Source organism: Phyllobates terribilis, unplaced genomic scaffold (genome assembly GCF_046119375.1).
Source record: "Phyllobates terribilis strain yellow unplaced genomic scaffold, ASM4611937v1 Scaffold_1__5_contigs__length_1240528914, whole genome shotgun sequence".
Taxonomy (NCBI): Eukaryota; Metazoa; Chordata; class Amphibia; order Anura; family Dendrobatidae; genus Phyllobates; species Phyllobates terribilis.
Window position 1 is genome coordinate 319,049,429 of NW_027362761.1, and position 20,789 is coordinate 319,070,217.

General features: G+C 41.8%; 1 protein-coding gene across 20 annotated transcripts in view; it reads right to left on the bottom strand.

Annotated features, from left to right (window-relative positions):
- The window catches only part of ARVCF (ARVCF delta catenin family member), an 892,847-nt gene that overhangs the window by 21,712 nt on the left and 850,346 nt on the right, over window positions 1-20,789 (bottom strand). For all 20 annotated transcript variants that reach the window (XM_073675591.1, XM_073675659.1, XM_073675564.1 and 17 more), the window contains 2 exons: window positions 13,079-13,206; window positions 7,513-7,663 (listed from right to left, as the gene is read on the bottom strand). In XM_073675591.1, coding sequence (XP_073531692.1) covers window positions 7,513-7,663; window positions 13,079-13,206 — 279 coding nt within the window. The remainder of the gene's footprint in view (window positions 1-7,512; window positions 7,664-13,078; window positions 13,207-20,789) is intronic.

Sequence of the window (20,789 nt, forward strand, 5' to 3'; positions counted from 1 at the left end):
TATTACAGCTGACATGTGCCTGCAACAGCTGCGGGTGGAATCGCGATTCACCCGCAGCTGTTAACATGTTAAGTGGCGCTTTCAATCTCTGACCGCGGCATTTAACATCGCCGCGCCGGAAGCACGTCACTTACCCCGCCCATCGATGACCCCGTCACGTTGCGGGTCACCGATGGGTGGGCATGACAACCCTGCGTCTGCAGCAGACTCCAGTGGTTGTCATGAGCTGGTCGCTATGAGCGCCACCTAGTGGTCGGCGCTCATAGCACAGGACCATTTCTGCTACATACAGGTGATCTGCTGATCACCTGTATGTAGCAGAGGCGATCAGACAAGTGCTGCTTCTAGTCTCCTATGGAGACTATAGAAGCAAGCAAAAAGTGAAAAAATGTTTTAAAAATATAAAAAAAAAATTAAAAAAATATAAAAAAAGTTTAAACCACCCCCCTTTTGCCCCATTCCAAATAAAAAAAAAACAAAAAAAACCTCATACACATTTGGTATTGCCGTGTTCAGAATCGCCCGATCTATCAATATAAAAAAAAGAATTAATCCGATCGGTAAACAGCGTAACGAGAAAAAAATTCTAAACGCCAGAATTAGGTTTTTTGGTTGCCGCAACATTGCAATAAAAAGCGATCAAAACATCAGATCTACCCCAAAATAGTATCAATAAAAAAGTCAGCTCGGTGCACAAAAAATAAGCCCTCACCCGGCCCCAGACCCCGAAAAATGGCTTTTTTTTTTTTTTTTTTTTTAATATAGCAAACCTTGGAATTTTTTTTCACCACTTAAATAAAAAAGAACCTATACATATTCGGTATCTACGAACTCGTAATGACCTGGAGAATAATAATGGCAGGTCAGTTTTAGCATTCAGTGAACATGGTTAAAAAAAAAACAAAAAAAAAACCACATCTGTGGTATTACACTTTTTTTTGCAATTTCACCGCACTTGGAATTTTTTTCCAGTTTTCCCGTACACAATATGGTAAAACCAGTAATGTCGTTCAAAAGTACAACTCGTCCTGCAAAAAATAAGCCCTCACAAGGCCATATTGACCAAAAAATAAAAACGCTATGGCTCTGGGAACAAGGGGAGCAAAAAACGAAAATGCAAAAACGGAAAATCCCAGGGTTGCGAAGGGGTTATCACCTAAACAGAAAAAAAACAAGGTTACAATGGGCTAAGGAAAAGCAATCGCGGACTGCGGATGACTGGATGAAAGTCATTCAGTGATGAATCGCAAATCTGCATTGGGCAAGGTGATGATGCTGGAACTTTTGTTTGGTGCCGTTCCAATGAGATTTATAAAGATGACTGCATGAAGAGAACATACAAATCTCCACAGTCATAGATGATATGGGGCTGCATGTCAGGTAAAGGCACTGGGGAGATGGCTGTCATTACATCTTTAATAAATGCCCAAGTTTACATTGATATTTTGGACAGTTTTCTTATCCCATCAATTGAAAGGATGTTTGGGGATGATTACATTTTTCAAGATGATAATGCATCCTGCCATAGAGCAAAAACTGTGAAAACATTCCTTGAAAGAAGACGCATAAGGTCAATGTCATGGCCTGCAAATAGTCCGGATCTCAATCCAAAAAATGAAAATCTTTGGTGGAAGTTGAAGAAAATGGTCCATGACAAGGCTCCAACCTGCAAAGCTGATCTGGCAACAGCAATTAAAGAAAGTTGGAGCCAGATTGATGAAGAGTACTGTTTGTCACTCATTAAGTCCATGCCTCAGAGACTGCAAGCTGTTATTAAAGCCAGAGGTGGTGCAACAAAATACTAGTGATGTATTGGAGTGTTCTTTTGTGTGTTTGTTTTTCATGATTCCATAATTTTTTTCCCTCTGCTTGGTCTGAAAAAAATTACCCTTACTGAGTACAACATATTTTATCTTGATTTCTTTTAGTCTTTCTTAAAGCCCTAAAGTTGCCATTTGAAATGACTTTAGTTTTGTGCCATGTCTGTGATCTGATTTTTTTCAACAACATTAACCCCTTTACAACCCAAGGTGGTTTGCACGTTAATGACCAGGCCAATTTTTACAATTCTGACCACTGTCACTTTATGAGGTAATTACTCTGGAACGCTTCAACGGATCCCCCTGATTCTGAGATTGTTTTTTCGGGACATATTGTACTTCATGATTGTGGTAAAATTTCTTCGATATCACTTGCGTTTATTTGTGAAAAAAATGGAAATTTGGCGAAAATTTTGAAAATTTTGCAATTTTCAAAATTTTAATTTTTATGCCCTTAAATCAGAGAGATATGTCACACAAAATAGTTAATAAATAACATTTCCCACATGTCTACTTTACATCAGCACAATTTTGGAACCAAAATTTTTTTTTTTGTTATGGAGCTATAAGGGTTAAAAGTTGACCAGCGATTTCTAATTTTTCCAACAAAATTTACAAAAACATTTTTCTAGGGACCACATCACATTTGAAGTCACTTTGAGAGGTCTTTATGACAGAAAATACCCAAAAGTGACACCATTCTAAAAACTGCACCCCTCAAGGTGCTCAGAACCACATTCAAGAACTTTATTAACCCTTCGGGTGCTTCACAGGAATTTTTGGAATGTGGAAGAAAAAAATGAACATTTAACTTTTTTCACAAAAATGTTACTTTAGACCCAATTTTTCTAATTTTCGCAGGGGTAACAGGAAAAAATGGACCCCAAAATTTGTTGTGCAATTTCCCCTGGGCACACTGATACCCCATATGTGGGGAAAAAACACTGTTTGGGCGCACGGCAGGGCTCGGAAGGGAAGGAGCGCCATTTGAATTTTCGATTGTAAAATTTGCTTGAATAATTAGCAGACGCCATGTTGCGTTTGGAGAGCCCCTGATGTGCCTAAACAGTGGAAACCCCCCACAAGTGACCCCATTTTGGAAACTAGACCCCCCTGGGAACTTATCTAGATGGGTGGTGAGCATTTTGAACCCCCAGGTGCTTCACAAATTAATCCGCAAAAATGGAAAAGTATTTTTTTTTCCAGTTTTTCATTTTTACGAATCAATTTGTGAAGCACCTGGGGGTTCCAAGTGCTCACTATGCATCTAGATAGGTGCCTTTGGGGGTCTAGTTTCCAAAATGGGGTCACTTGTGGGGGAGCTCCAATGTTTTGGCACACAGGGGCTCTCCAAACGCGATCTGGTGTCCGCTAACAAATTGAATGGAAAATCGGCTCAAATTGTTAGCGGACACTATGTTGCGTTTGGAGAGCCCCTGTGTGCCTAAACATTGGAGCTCCCCCACAAGTGACCCCATTTTGGAAACTAGACCCCCCAAGGCACCTATCTAGATGCATAGTGAGCACTTGGAACCCCCAGGTGCTTCACAAATTGATTCGTAATAATGAAAAAGTGGAAAAAAAACACTATTATATTTTTATTTTTGGTGGATTATTATTTTTTTTTAAATATTTTTACATTTTATTTTTTTTTCAATTTGAGAGTTTTTACACTTTTTTACTTTGTCTCACTCTGGGACTTTAACTTTTTTTTATTCTGAACGCCTGCATAGCATAGGGATGAAGCACCATCCCTGTGCCATGCAGGCAGTCAGCGCTGCACAGTGAGAACATTGTTTGATTGTGCACTGCGCATTACCAAACAATGTTCCTGCTGCCTGGTGACCCGGATGTTGTCATGACGACATCGGGTCGTCATGGCAACACCCGGGAAGCCGCGGCAGACAGCGCTGGAGGCCGGAAGAGGAGGTGAGTATACCGATCACCTCCCCTTGCCACCGCAATGCTGCGATCGACTTCGATCGCAGCATTGCGGGGGTTAATATGCCGGGAGCGCTCCCTGCACATAATACCGGGTGTCCGCTGTGACAATCAGCAGACACCCGGCGGAGATCGCGCCCGCACAGCCTGTGTGCGCGCGCGATCGCGATGACGTACTAATACGGGTCAGGCTCTTAAAGCCCAGGGCACAGACGTGTATTAGTACGTCATGGGCTTTAAAGGGGTTAAACAACCGAATGAACATCCTCTGAACCCGGTGATTCCATAATTTTTTGCCAGGGGTTGTATATCCATCTACCTACATGCGGTAAAATATTTATGTAGATATAATGTCGATATTAGGAAGTAGAATGTATAACAGCTTTTCATACCATGTATATTAAAAGGAATCAGTCAGTAGGATCAAGTTGTGTATAAGGGCATTCAGGTTATAGGACCTGAAAAAAATGATTCCTTGATATCTGCGATTCGATGTCTTATTCCAGAGAAATCCATGTTTTTCTTATATGTTTCTTTATATGTTTTCTTATGTGTTTTTCTCCTTCTACTCGCAGAAAGACCCGACACAGACAACGGCAGCCCTGGCACACGATGCAAACACGTTTTCTTCAACGTTGCTCAAGGTGTGCTGAGCGTCAGTGGAGAAAATCTCTTAGCAGAGGACTTCATCCACTATAAATTCATGCTCAAAACCTATAACTCTGCCCTTCATCTGGCCAAACAATCCTACTTCACCACCCTCATCACTTCAATGTCCAACAATCCAAAACGACTTTTTGAAACCTTAAACTCCCTCCTGAAACCTAAAGCACTGGCCCCCACCACCAACCTCAGCGGGGAGGATCTGGCCACTTATTTCTTTGAAAAAATCAACCACATCCATCAGGACATCTCAGCCCAATCTCCTCAGTGCCTGGATCCCCTTCCCTGCCGCACTTCAAGCTCACTTGCCATCTTTGAGCCTGTTACAGAAGAAAAAGTTACCCAGCTCCTCGCTTCTTCTCGGCCTACAACCTGCAACAGTGACCCCATTCCTTCACATCTCCTGCAGTCCCTCTCACCGGTGGTCACCACTCACCTGGCTAAAATATTTAACCTCTCTCTTTCTTCAGGTATCTTTCCCTCCTCATTTAAACATACCATCATAACCCCTTTACTTAAAAAGCCATCCCTGGACCCGAACTGCACTGCTAACTACAGACCTGTCTCTAATCTTCCTTTCATCTCCAAACTCCTGGAACGCTGGGTCCACTCCCGTCTAATCCGCTATCTCTCAGATAACTCTCTCCTCGACCCTCTACAATCTGGTTTCCACTACTTACACTCCACTGAAACGGCCCTCACTAAAGTCTCTAATGTTCTACTAACAGCCAAATCCAAAGGTCACTGCTCCCTGCCGATTCTCCTGGATCTCTCTGCAGCATTTGACACTGTGGATCACCAGCTCCTCCTCACTATGCTCCACTCTATAGGCCTCAAGGACACCGTTCTCTCCTGGTTCTCCTCCTACCTCTCTGACCACTCCTTCACTGTATCTTTTGCCGGCTCCTCTTCCCCTCACTATCGTGGTTCCGCAGGGCTCAATCCTAGGCCCCCTCCTCTTCTCTCTATACACTGCCCCTATTGGACAACCAATCAGAAGATTTGGGTTCCAGTATCATCTCTATGCTGACACCCAATTATACACTTCTTCCCCTGACATCACCCCTACCCTAATACAAAATACCAAGGATTGTTTGTCTGCTGTATCTAACATCATGTCCTCCCTCTATCTTAAACTGAATCTCTCCAAAACTGAACTTCTTGCGTTTCCCCCCTCTACTAACCTAACTCTACCTAACATCGAAATTACCTTGGAGGGTTCAACCATAACTCCAAAGCAGCACGCCCGCTGCCTTGGGGTCATACTCGACACTAACCTTTCCTTTACTCCCTATATCCGATCACTCACTCGCTCTTGTCACCTGCATCTTAAAAACATCTCCAGAATCTGATCTTTTCTCACTTTTGAAACTGCTAAAACTCTTACTGTCGCTCTTATTCACTCTCGTCTGGACTACTGCAACTCTCTTCTGATCGGTCTCCCTCTTACCAAAATTTACCCTCTCCAATCTGTCCTGAATGCGGCAGCCAGGGTCATATTTCTGTCTAGCCGCTTCACCGATGCCTCCACCTTGTGCCAGTCATTACACTGGTTACCCATTCGCTACAGGGTCCAATATAAACTCATTGCTCTCACCCACAAAGCTCTCCACAGTTCTGCACCACCTTATATCTCCTCTCTCATCTCAGTCTATCGTCCTACACGTGCCCTCCGTTCCACAAATGACCTAAGACTAACATCCTCCATAATCCGAACCTCGCACCTCTGTCTCCAAGACTTCTCTCGTGCTGCGCCAATTCTCTTGAATGCTCTACCCCAGACGATCCAATTGATGCCTAGCCCCGATGTCTTCAAGCACGCTTTAAAAACCCATCTCTTTAAACAAGCCTACCACTTCAAATACCCAGTAAACTAACTTTCCCCTGTTGCCTCCTAAATACTATTCAGAATCTGCTCCCTACTGTTCAGCTGTCTCTACACCCTCCATGCACACGATAACTGCACTCAGTAATTGAGTATTGCACTTGAACATACAGGCTGATGACCGGATCATACAGCTTTATATGATAATCCCGACTTATTATAATTGCCAGACCTGAAATAACAAGCACTTTCCACCTATTGTGTCCCCCCATTTCCTTGTAGAATGTAAGCTTGCGAGCAGGGACCTCACTCCTAATGTAACTGTTTAAACTGTCTCACCTTGTATTGAATTTATTATTTGTACATGTCCCCGCCTAATTGTAAAGTGCTGCGGAATATGTTGGCGCTATATAAATAAAAATGATTATTACTATTATATGTAAATGAGCTGTTCCAGCCTATGGGCCGACACTGATCTGCATGAGATTCTGCCTCCAGAGATTGTAAAAGAAAGGAGCATTACTGGTGTGATTGTCGCTCTCTGCATTCCTGATCTCACTGCAGAGCTATGTGTGATTGTAAGGGCGCAGTCAGACGGCCGTATTACTCGTGCGAGGATCACATCACAATCCTCGGACTGGCTGTCGGCTCTCCCGACCAAAGCATGACAGCTGCATAGAAGTTCATGCTCTCACACTCGGGTCAGGAGAGCCGACGACCAGTCCGAATCCTCGTGCAAGTAATATGGCAGTCTGACTGTACCCTAACTAACATCTGCAGGTGTCCTCTCACTGCTTCATTTTCCATCTCACAGGCAGCCATTGTTGCAATACAGCAGAGCTGTGAGAGCTGCAGCTGTTAATGTGTTTGTTATGAGACAAAGTTCAGTTCTATTGTTCTGGGTTGGTTTTATATCTCACACTTGTAACGCCCCCTTTCATCTAACATAAGCTCTTGAGTCAGATTCTCATGCAGATCAGTGTCCGCCCCACAATATGTAAACAAGCTGTTACAGGTTAAGAAAAATGGGGATTTCTCTCAGATTGCAGATACCAAATAATCATTTTGTATCGCTTCCAAAGACCTACATGTCTATATAGTTAGCTTAGGCAGCTTGATTCTACTGATAGATTCACTTTTGAGCAAATGTACTAAAGAGTATGTCAACCATTTGCATGCCCAGGACAATAGTATTCTGAAAAAGGGAAAAAAAGTTGTAAGAATTCGGTGACAGACAGTACTACTAAATAGAAGAGCACATACCAATCAAGTCTTTGTTGCGCCGATCCATCGAAAGATTCCTTAGAGCTATGGCGACAGCCCTTACTACTTTGTCAGAGTCTGACTGAAGCAATTCTACCAGCACTGGCAGGCCTCTCTCTTTACGGACTGTAGCACGGATGTAGGTAGACCACTAAAAATCAGGAATAAAAAAAAAAGGTTTAAAACATCAGGATAACCTGCAGAGAAAACCTGTGACCTAGAATACTGCAACCAGTACTGCTGCTCTTTTACACTGTCAAATAGTAAATCAAAATACGATATCTGTAGGATACTCACTCTACAGACTGCTTGTTAGGTGTAATAGTAAGGAAACTGGATCATTAAAATCTGCAGCCAGATTGCCATACTGAGTTATAAGGGTTGTCCAGTCTTCTGATGAAAGTCTGCAGTCACTGTGATTGTAGACTTCTGAATCCTTTCTGCATGCACACCACACACTGTCAGGATTCTCTGGTATTGACAGTGAGAGCGGGCAGTCATGTGAACACAAGTATGCGATTTGCATATATCATGTACCGAAGAGACGTGATCGGCCTCGCTCAATTCACTTGTATTGAGAGAGGCAGAACATGCATAGTTGAGTATGCAAATCACATACGCGTGGTCACGTGACCTCTCAGTCCTGACACTGGAGAATTCTGACAGTATGCGCTGCATAAGCTTTAAGGATTAAGAAGTCTGCATAGAGTGATTGCAGACTTAAAAGACCACACAACCCTTTTAAAAATTCTTTCACCTTTACTTGTGTAGGTAAAGCTTGTTTTTTTTATGGAAAAAGTCCTTCTACAGGTTATACATATAATATAGACCAAGGTTCCCCAACTCCAGTCCTCAAGGCCCACAGACAGGTAATGTTTTCAGGAATTCCTTAGTATTGCACAGGTGATAATTCCATCACCTGCACAAGCAATAATTCCATCACCTGTGCTATACTAAAGAAATTCTGAAAACATGACCTGATGGTGGGCCTCGAGGACTGGAGTTGGGGAACCCTGATATAGACTGCTGGTTAGGTCTCCATTTGTCTTCCCAGTATTGGTTACATAATTCTTCCATTAAGGCTAAGGTGACACCACCATATTTTCTCTCATCCGAGAGAATCGGGCAGATTATGCTGACCAGAGTATGACCAGAGTATGACCAGAGTATGACCAGAGTATGACCAGAGTATGACCAGAGTATGACCAGAGTATGACCAGATTTCTCTGATGAGAAGATGGAAAAAAAATATACAGCTCCTTTATTCTGTCAGTCTGTGAAAATCTGGTTGCACTTGAATGTCAACCGAGTGGAGTCCGATCTTTTGGCACAGACTCACTGACTTGCATGGCAGAGTGTGATCCGAATACCAGAAGCAAATTGTGCATCCTGCGGTTTTTTTCCTCGTTCAAACTTGGCCCGAGCAAAAAATTGGACATGTGCATGGCCCCATAAAATAACATTGGTCCGAGTGCGATCCGATGCTTTGGCAGATCGCACTTTAACTGAACATACGGTCGTCTGCACGAGACCAAAAATAGATACTCAAAGCTGACTGTACGTGCGAACTATTAATCTGTAGACTATCAGCAGATCCAGCTGCTCCTGGTGAGATCTGTGGTGGTCACACACAGATGAGGTTCTTAAAATAAGCTGGACCTGCCAATGATCTACAGATAAGTGTATATGGCTTAATGTTCCACCCTCTTCCATACACAACTTTTTTGGCTCTCTGGATTACATTTAACCCATGCTTAATTTAATCTCTGAGCACAGGTCCCATGTAATGTGTCCATATTTATAGGCCTGATTCACACACACACACACACACACACACACACACGTCACTACTGCAACATTGACTTTTATAGGCTCTGACAAAGTTCTTGAATTTTTTGTCTACAAGGACACTACTGCAGACAGCGGTATTGGTGTAAAAATTACCGCCAATGCGTGCACAGATTGAGATTCCGATGCAAGTGAGAATAAAGCATTATGCTGTGTTAACACCTCGGTTTAAAAATCACATGGATTTTCTGCAGATGTGATGCTGTGTGCTGCAGGTCCACGTGAGACTTTTCCCCACTGTCATTGCAAATAGAAAAGCGCCATTGAATAAGTAGCATACTACTTTTTTGCCACTTTTTTCTCCTGCCAACAAAAATTTGTATGAAAATTTGATGGTCCTTTTGGTGTTATGGAAACTTCACTCACATGTATGGGGTGCAGAGTGCTGCGGGATTTTACTTACGGTAAATTTCATTGTATGAATTGGGCACAAGAAATAGTACATTTACAAATAAATATACTGTACAAGTATACAATGTGTGTGGATAAAACAGTTAAGTCTTATGTTAGGAGAAGGTAAATGGTCAATATATGCCTTGCGTTACAGAGCAGAAATAATCTTATAGAAATGTACCTGGCAGCTGCATATAGAGCTGAAATCCTGAAATTCACTAAAACTAAAGAATGTTCTAGAAAAAATAAGCTCAGGACATATGATATTTAATATAAAATGACTAGTAAACAGAAAAAAGTTCCTTTACCGATGTTGCCATGACAAATAATATAAGCTTAAAGGGATTGTCCACATATAATGATTATTAAACCTTTGGAAAGCGTGTGAGAAATAAAGAAACTTCATAATTTAGTTGCTGTTAACATTCTTGCTTATTCCCAAGCGGTCACGTGGCAGCTCCAAACTTCCTGCCCCTGATTTGAACTGACGGCTTGTTGGGGGCGGAGCTCTGCCAGGAGCTCTCAGAGCACAGAGGTCAGAATGAGGATTTCATGGGGGCGTGGCCTGTGAATGTAGAGGTCTACAGGGAGCGAGCAAGAGTAGAAGTGACCGGAGCATTAATCACTCATCAGATATACAGGTATACATGTTCTCCTACAGTCTGTGTGGACCTGGTTGCAAACAATACACTAAATGGGGGGAGGGGTGGAAGCTTGGTAAGGAAGAGAACAGAGCCAGGAGGCAGAGCTGAGAGATGGGGTGAGAAAGGGGAGTCCGGGAGCAGCGCTGACAAAGAAGGGGCTATATGAAGGCTAGCTGCAGAAGAAAATGGACTCAGCAGTTGTGTGTGGAAGCTGGCTGCAAAAGTATAGAGCCAGAGAACAGTGCTGACAAGGGTAAATGTATGGAGGCTAGCCACAGATAACCAAGTCTGAGAGTAGCACTTACTGGGGCGGGTGGAGGCTGGCTATAGAGGAGGACGGAGCCAGTGAGCACTGCTGACAGGGAGACGGGAGGTGTTGTATGGAGGCTGGCTGCTCAGGAAGACAGAGCTGCAGAGGAAGACAGGGGAAGGTGTGTGGAGGCTGGCTGAAGAGAACTGGACCAAGGAGCAGAGCTTAAGGGGGGGTTAAGAAGGCTGTCTGCAGAGGAGAATAGGGACAAGGAGCAGCACTGAAAAGGGGGGAGGAAAAAAGATGCGGAGGAGAAGGGGCAACAGGGAACAGTGCTGAAGCACTGAGAGGAGGATGTAAGGGAGGGAGGAAGACTGTTCAATGTCATACAGTCTCAAATTGAAAAAAAGGGTCTGAGTGCAGTGGGTGGGCCTTTGGTCAGACCTCATTTGGAATACTGTGTCCAGCTCTGGGCACCACATTTTAAAAAAACACATCGGAAAACAAGTTCAGAGAAGAGCCAACAGGATGGTGAGCGGACTGCAAAGTATGTCCTACGAGGAACAGTTAAAGGATCTGGGAATGTCTACATTGCAAAAAGGAAGGCTAAGAGGAGACTTAATAGCTGTCTACAAATATCTGAAGGGATGTCACACTGTAGAGGGATCACTCTTATTCTCATATGCACATGGAAACACGAGAAGCAATGGGATGAAACTGAAAGGGAGAATATACAGATTGGATATTAGAAAAAAACTTTTTGTCAGCGAGGGTGATCAATGAGTGGAACAGGCGGCCACGAGAGGTGGCGAGTTATCCTTCAATGGAAGTCTTCAAATAGAGGCTGGACAGACATCTGTCGGAGATGGTTTAGTGAATCCTGCATTGAGCAGGACCTTGGACACGATGACCCTGAAGGTCCCTTCCAACTCTAATATACTAAGATTCTTAAAAACATACTGCAAGGATGGCTGCAGGGGATAAAAGGGAGATCAAAATGTAAAACAAAGTCAATAGAAATGCTGGGCTCACTATATGGACAGACAAATATTTTTCTACCTGGAAAACCCCTTAAACTCCTTACGGTTAAAGGATGTACAGTAAGGATGTACAGTATAATCCATGTCAGGTGCCTGTGTATGCAGTGGTCTCAGGACCTGACCAGGTTTCCCTTCATGCCATGTCTGTACAGGGTGGGCCATTTATATGGATACACCTAAATTAAATGGGAATGGTTGGTGATATCAACTTCCTGTTTGTGACACATTAGTATATATGAGAGGGGAAAAACTTTTCCAGATGGGTGGTGACCATGGTGGCCATTTTTGAAGTCAGCCATTTTGGATCCAACTTGATTTTTTTTCAATAGGAGGAGGGTCATGTGACACATCAAACTTATTGAGAATTTCATAAGAAAAACAATGGTTTGCTTGGTTTTAACGTAACTTTATTCTTTCACGAGTTATTTACAAGTTTATGACCACTTATAAAATGTGTTCAAAGTGCTGCCCATTGTGTTGGATTGTCAATGCAACCCTCTTCTCCCACTCTTGACACACTGATAGCAACACCGCAGAAGAAATGCTAGCACAGGCTTCCAGTATCCATTGTTTCAGATGCTGCACATCTCGTATCTTCACAGCATAGACAATTGCCTTCAGATGCCCCCAAAAGATAAAAGTCTAAGGGGGTCAGATCGGGAGACATTGGTGGCCATTCAACTGGCCCACGACGACCAGTCCACTTTCCAGGAAACTGTTCATGTAGGAATGCTCGGACCTGACACCCATAATGTGGTGGTGCACTATCTTGTTGGAAAAACTCAGGAAACATGCCATCTTCAGTGCATAAAGAGGGCAACACATCATCATGTAGCAATTTCAGATATCCAGTGGCATTGAGGTTTCCATTAATGAAGAATGGCCCCCCTATCTTTGTACCCCATATACCACACCATACCATCAAGATATGAGATGTGCAGCATCTGAAACAACGGATACAAACAGGAAGTTATCACCAACCATTCCCATTTAATTTAGGTGTATCCATATAAATGGCCCACCCTGTACTCCTGTGAAGCCTAGTCACAGACTGGGCTTCATTGGAGACTGCAATATAGTGGTGTATAGTGGTGCGATACTTTTCTTGCTGCAACTTAAAAAAAAAAAAATAATAAAAAAAAAAAAGTCAGCTCGCCACACAAAGAAAACACAAATAACTAGAGATTGGTTCTGCAATAATTTCACAACAGAGTTTCAGCACATATCACAACTAAAATAATGCAATAATAAAAAGTACTACATTATAGCAGAAGGTAAGAGGGATGAGCAATGTATTTAGAAGCGTCAGCAAAGCACAGAAGGCTGCTCACTGATCATTCATGGGCAGCCAACACCGGCTGACCCTAAATTAGTGGGAAGATGCCACTTACAGTCCAGTTGCCAGCACTCAGATTCTGCAGTGCTCCAGCCGCTGCCTCCAAGGTGTTGTAGTTTTGGCTTTCCGTCAGTATGGATAAGTAGAGACGCACAACCTCTGGTTGGTACAAAAGTTCAAATCCTTTAAAAAGGAAATCATAGGAATTAGTCATCACAAAATCTAATTATGGCGATGCAAATAGAAAACAATGCCCATGACCGCATTTTACTGCCAACTCCCTCCCCAAAATACCAGGATTGTGCCGTACTTGTAGATTAAGGCCAATTCCAATAGCTGCTAGTATGTGAATATAATAATGACCCTACTTCTTAGGATTTAATGTATACAGTTTTTAAGGTATGTGCATGTTTGGTTTTTGGTGCAAAAAAAAAAAAAATCTGCTGCAAATACCGGAGTGTTGGCAGGAAAAACCCTGTGTAAAATATGCATTTTTTATACATGTTTTTAATTGTATTTTTTCCCATTCATTTGAATGGGTGAAAAACACTGCAAATAAAATAAGCAGCATGTGCATAAGATTTTTGAAATCTCAAAAATGCAGCATGTGAACAAGCCTTACTGGCATGCAACAGAAACAAAAAGTAGAAGGGGGATAGAGGCACGAGATAAAATATTAAAAGAAGCATTCCCCAACAGTCTTGTTGTATTTGGCAGCAGCAGTCACATGCAGCATGCTACAGGTGACCGCTGCATGCACTTACTGGTCACGTTCACACATTCAGTATTTTACATCAGTATTTGCAAGTTAAACTAGCAATGGAACAATCAGAGGAAAAAGTATAATAGAAACACGTCACCTCTTCTGTATTTATCACCCTCTCCCGGTTTTGGCTTACAAATACTGATGTAAAATACTGACCACATACTGAACATGTGAACGTGGCCTAAGTCAGTGATTGGCTGCCATGGTCATGTGTAGTAGACGGCATGTCACCACTGCAGCCAAATAGAAGCAGACAAGGCAGGAGCATACTAGTTACAGTGCTGGGGCAGGAGGAGATACAACAAGTTTCCCCTTTCCCCATAGCTCTCAACTTGATGACTTTTTTGGGCATTTTTCAGTAAACCCCTTAAAATTCTCTCCTAGGCAAATTTACTAAAGTGACAATCGAATTATATTAGTAACAATGAAAAGCAGTGTGTTTTTTAAATATTTAATATTCTGTAGAATTAGATTTCTACCTAGACACATTTTTTAACAGACTTCTGTATACATGATCAGATACAAGTACATACAGCATGCCAGCCACACGAGGGCAGTATAAACACAAGTATAAATTTGCTCAAGGTCACAGTCAAGGAAAGTAATGGTCTCAGCCACAAAAGATTTCAGTGTTTCCGCTGCTATCACAGAGCACCATAAAGTATTCCAATGCCTTACTGCTAATATTAAAATACAGACACTGAACTCTCCACAGCACAATCTATTACTGAGGAAGCTCACAGAAAGAAACAAACACACACAACTCATATGAGTAAAAGGACACAGCTTTGCTAGAGCCAAAGCAACTATAACCTGACACTAATAGGAGTCATTTATCTAAGCCAGAAGACAAGCTCTTGGATTTAGCCTTATTTCAACAAATGGTGAACAACCACTATAATGCACAAATGGATTAGACAGATCTGGAAGGATTTATCTTATTTCCTCATATTTATATTAGCATCAATATATTTAGCAACAAGGCATTATAATAACATTACGTTCTAATGTCTTTATTTTGCATAAAATATTGGCGTTAATTTTATAAATCAGAATACGCACACCCCCTCTCTATGTGGGGATGAGCATTAGGACACCTAAAACTATCCCCATTAATATGGAGGTGATCATCTCAGTCTCCCGCCACAAAAAAATGAAAATGTAAAAAGCAAAAAAAAAAAGTCTTGAAAGGTTTTCTACAAGATTTTGGAGTGCATCTGTGGGAACTTTTTGCCCCTTCATCAAGAACAGTAATTGTGAGGTCAGACCCTGAGGTTGGAGAAGGGGACGTAGCTCACAATCTCTGTTCTAGCTCATCCCCAATGTGTTCAATATGGTTGAGATGAGATCTCAGCGTTGTCAAGTTGTTCCACACCAAACTCACTTAACCACGTCTTTATGAATCTCGCTTTGTGCACTGGGACAGTCATGCTTGCCAGCAAAGTGCTTTCCTCAAAGTTGGAAGCAAAATGTCTTGGTATGCTAAAGTAATAAAGGAGTAACTGTACTTTCAAAATAAGCCGTCCTATATCTGGCCATTATCTGACTCGTATCCTGTATTGTCACCAATTTTCCCCTCTGTATAATGCATCTCCTAATTTACAAATTTACTCTGAGCTGGTGGGAGGAGACCAACCATGATCTTTCCCATACACAACACAGCAGAGAGGATTCCCACTCTAACTTTTACCACACTATTGTATTAGTTATAGCAGCATTAAAAAAGTATCTCAACTAAAATAAAACAGATTCAAAACAAAGAACTCCATTACATTGTATATTAAATATCCAGGCAAAGTACAGTCTTTAACATATAAATGTAACAATGATATAAACAGAAACAATTAAAATCAACAACCTTACTCCATTAACCCAACCTGGGAAGTGCATGTATTTTTATCACTAGTCTTCCTCATTTGCTCGGTCTGAAGGCAGCTCATTGCTATTGTTTGTGTACTTAGACATGGCCCCAGTCCCAAGCCTAAGATTTTTGGGCATGGAGCCACCAAAACAATATTGTTTTTAGTCAGTCCTCAGTGCTTGAAACCTCACGAAGTAGAAGAAGGGTTAAAGTTCCAGTTGTTGAATGAATCAAACTAAGACTATAATTAACAGCACTCCTTTCTATTCTCTGCCTGTCACTAATAAGTCCACACAAATAACAATCTGACAGATTTTACATGACACTTCGGCCACATAGCGTATAGGCTGATCAGTGTGGGGGACCACATGTCATCAGTGTTTAGTCAATATGTCTGTTTTTACCATCAGAAATTTTATGGTGTGCCAAAACCAGACAAAAAAAAAAAAGCTACAAAGGCTTCTCCTTACTATTAGGCTATGTTCACAAGGTGCATTTTTGCAGCATTTTTAATGCAAATTTTCAGCTGCGTTTTACAAAACCAGCAAAGTCTAGGAGATTTCAGAAATCTCATGCACAAACCTTGTTTTTTCTTCCTGTTTTGTCAGAGAGCTGCATCTTTGCAAAATGCTGCATGTCACTTCTTTCAGCGCTTTTTACCCATTGAAAGCAATTGGTAGTGCAAAAACAACGTAGTTATCAGGTTTTGCGGCGTTTTTGGTGCCAAAACCTGAGGAAGTTGAATAAAGTTATTTTGTTATGCACTAAACTTTAGCAGCATGCACAAGAGAAAAATGTACCCTGACAAAAAGGCACCAAAAATGCCACAAAAAAAAAAAAAAAAAAAAAAAAACAGCAAAAACTTAGCAACACAAGCTTTTTTTGAAGCAGCTTCTTTACTGCCAAGAGAGCAGGTTTTGCTACAGAAAAAAAATGCAGCAAAACCGCAACATATGAACATAGCCTTATTTTAAACCTAGACAGCACATGGATTGCATCTACAGTGCTGCTCACCATTACTGGCACCCCTAATTTTTTTCAGACTGTACAATAGCTTCAGAAATAAATGGAAAATGTACCAAAGTTATATCCTCAGGATTTTTTTCATTAGTGGTCCAAAGTAATACAACAATAACCACAACCACGCTCTTCATGCTCGCAGTGTGAGAAATTAATGCGTAGCTAGAGAACCGGCAGTAAGTTCTCACTCTGCAATTGGCTGTGAACTGCGATAATCTTATTGACATCAAATCTAGTCACAGCAGCCGGGTTCTTGAACTACGCAGCATGAGAACCGGTAGTGGCTATAGCTCCAGTCCATGGAGCTGTGTTCTCTGAACAGGGTTACATAGGCTAGATGAAGATGACTGGGATCGTTGTGGGACCTCCTGTCACAGGTGTATCAGAGGTGACAGACCGTCGCCCTGCAGTTGGTTGCACGAGAGCTCTACGTTTGGCATTACATGCATCTTCTTAGAGGCTGTCTCTAAGACCTAGCGGCTACCTCCCTCTGGCTAATTAATTCCCTGGCCTGGGTGTATAGATATCTGGTGTGTTCTAAAGGGAGGTGCCGGCGATATTCCTTATTCCTTGTGAAGGCTTAGCAAGAGCAGTACCTTTTCCTCTCTGGAGCTTGAGGACGTGTTTGTGCATTTGTCTGGAGTCATCTAAAGTGAAGCACTTTTCCCCTGTTTTTCCTTCCTTGTTGTTTATAGTGTTTAGTGGAGATCAACTACTGCTCATCTCTTCCCTTCCCTAGCTTGAGCCAAACGCCAGGAAAAGACAGGGAGATGTACACGTGCGGCGATTGGTTAAGAGCCAATACAGGGACGTTAGGGGAGACAGGGTGACGCTAGAACAACCTAGGAGGTCTCCACTTTCTCCCCCTTTCCCTAGAGTCTGGGCTCCCTTTCCTTCTTTCCTTTGTGTTGCACTAAGTCTTTCCCACACCTTGCATGACACCTCCATATGGACTTTTGGCAGACCACTGGATTATTTGTTTTGGGTAATTAATGGGTAAAAGAGGGAATTTGTCGGAGAGTGCTTTTTACAAATAAAGGATGTGTGTGTTTTTTTTTTTTTTTTTTTTTTTTTTTACTATGGGGTTAGGAATGGTGGTGTCTGATAAGACACCTCTCCATTACTAACCCCTGGGCTGAATGTCAGCGGACATTACACAGCTGACATCAAACCCAAAACCATTACCTCGATTGCCAATGCAGGGCAATTGGAAAGAGCCGAGGCTTCGCTCCAGAATTGGGGCATCTAATGGATGCTCCATTTCTGAGGCAGCTGAGGGCTGGTCTTCTTAGGATTTGAAGAAGCTAATATTCATGGACCTTTCCAGCCTATTAATATCATCTAGCAGCTTTCTGCTTAGCCTTTTCTGATTAAAAATAGGGGTAACCCCACCTTTTTTTTTTTTTTTTGGGGGGGGGGGGGTCCCATTTTTAATCACCAATAAAGGCTAAGCTGGCAGCGGTGAGCTGACATTAATAGGCTGGGAAGCTCCATGGTTATTGGCCCCTTCCCAGATTATTAAGACAAGCTCACAGCAGTCTGCTTTCCCTTAGCTGGTTACTAAAACCACACCATTTTTTATTATATTTATTCCTAAAAAGCTGCTGGATAAGCTCCACATTGCTTATTAAATATCTGACAGCTATCTAGCTCTCTCTGTCTCTATCTTTCTAACGAGCTATCTTTCTATACCTGTATAGGAGATTGCTTTATTACTTAGAAAACTAGCTTTAAATTACATAGAGATTACTCTTTGTAAAAGATGATGTTAAAAATGCATTGCATATGGACTGCATACGCATGTCATACGGATGTTAGTTGAGAAAAATCGCATTGTACTCGCATGACACGCATCCTACTTTTCAGGATCAACAGTAGAGCAATTTTTTTTACGCAGGTGAGGGCGAGCCCCTAAAGAACATTAATTACAGATACACAGGATAGGTAATAAACGCATGATAAATGGGTTTCCCGACAGTTCAGAACCCCAACATTGAAGGCCATATGTGAACAACTTATATGGATTTTGTCTGAAAAATAATAGTGCTCTCAATGTTAGGCTGCTGGATAGCTACACACGCCGGTCAGAAATATAAAAAGGTTAAGGCTTAGAATGGAACTTGGAAGAGCACAACTAATCAAAATCATAGAATCATAGAATGGTAGAGTTGGAAGGGACCTCCTGGGTGATCTGGTCCAACCCCCTGCTCAAAGCAGGATTCACTAAATCATCTCAGACAGATATCTGTCCAGTCTCTGTTTGAAGACGTCCATTGAAGGGGAACTCACCACCTCTCGTGGCAGCCTGTTCCACTCATTAATCACCCTGTCAAAAAGTTTTTTCTAATATCTAATCTGTCTCCTCCCATTCAGTTTCATCCCATTGCTTCTAGTCTTTCCTTGTGCAAATGAGAATAAAGATGATCCTTCTACAATGTGACAGCCCTTGAGATATTTGTAGACAGCTATTAAGTCTCCTCTCAGTCTTTTTTGCAAGCTAAACATTCCCAAATCCTGTAACTGTTTCTCATAGGACATGGTTTGCAGACCGGTCACCATTCTGGTCGCTCTTCTCTGAACTTGCTCCAGTTTGTCGATGTCTTTTTTAAAATGTGGTGCCCAAAACTGGACGCAGTATTCCAGATGAGGTCTGACCAAAGAGGAGTAAAGTCCTATAATGACTTCACGTGATCTAGACTGTATGCTTCTGTTAATACATTCCAGAATTGTATTTGCCTTTTTTGCTGCTGCATCACACTGTTCACTCATGTTCAGTCTATGATCTATTAGTATACCCAAGTCTTTTTCACATGTACTGTTGATTAGCTCTATTCCTCCCATTTTGTATATGCTTTTTTCATTTTTATGGCCCAGATGTAGTACTTTGCATTTTTCCCTGTAAAAAAACATTCTGTTGGTTACAGCCCACTGCTCCAGTTTATTTAGGTCTTTTTGAATCCTCCCTCTCTCTTCTCTAGTATTAGCTATCCCTCCTAGCTTTGTGTCATCAGCAAATTTAATCAGTTTACCCTCAATTCCTTCATCTAAATCATTGATAAAGATGTTGAACAATACAGGTCCCAGGACGGAGCCCTGTGGTACCCCACTTGAGACATTCATCCAGCTGGATGTGAAGCCATTTACAACCACCCTTTGAGTCCGATCACTAAGCCAGTTATGAATCCACCTAACAGTTGCCTTGTCCATTCCATACTTGGTAATTTTTCCAATAAGCATGGTGTGAGATACTTTGTCAAATGCTTTGCTGAAGTCAAGATATACTATATCTACAGCATTTCCCTGATCCACCCAGTCAGTGATTCTGTCATAGAAGGAAATTAAGTTAAGTCATGTCAGACTGTTAGTTACAAACCCATGCTGACTCTGGTTCATCACTTCATTCTTATCCAGGTACTTACATACATGTTGTTTAATAATTTGCTCAAAGATCTTTCCTGGTATAGAAGTCAGACTCACCGGCCTATAGTTCCCTGGGTCCACCTTCTACCCCTTTTTGAAGATCGGAACAACATTTGCTCTTCTCCAGTCTTCTGTGACTTCTCTGTTCTCCAAGAATTTTCAAAGATTATGGAGAGTGGTTCTAAAATTTCTTCTACGATCTCCTTCAGTACTCTGGGGTGTAATTCATCTGGACCTGGAGACTTGAACTCATTTATTTTAGCTAAATATTCCCTCACAATCTCTCTGTTTACAGATAACTTGGATTTTTCTATTCCTTTAATAGGACAGTGACGATCAGTTGATGTTACATTTTCTTTCGGAGAGAAAACAGATGCAAAATAGGAATTAAAAAGTTCAGCCTTCTCAACATCCTTTCTTACCATTTCACCATTTCCATCCTGTAAAAATCCTATAGCATCTTTGACTTTTCTTTTACTTTTGACATACCCCCCAAAATCCTTTTTTATTGCTTTTGACATCTCTTGCAAGCCTTAATTCATTGTCAGCTTTAGCTAACCTGATACGTGCCCTGCAGGATCTGCAGACTGCATTATAATTTTCTTTAGCTATGCCTCCCTCTTTCCATTTGATAAACATTTTTCTTTTTAGCATGTGTTTAAGTTCTGTGTTCATCCATCCTGGTTTCCTTAAATGCTT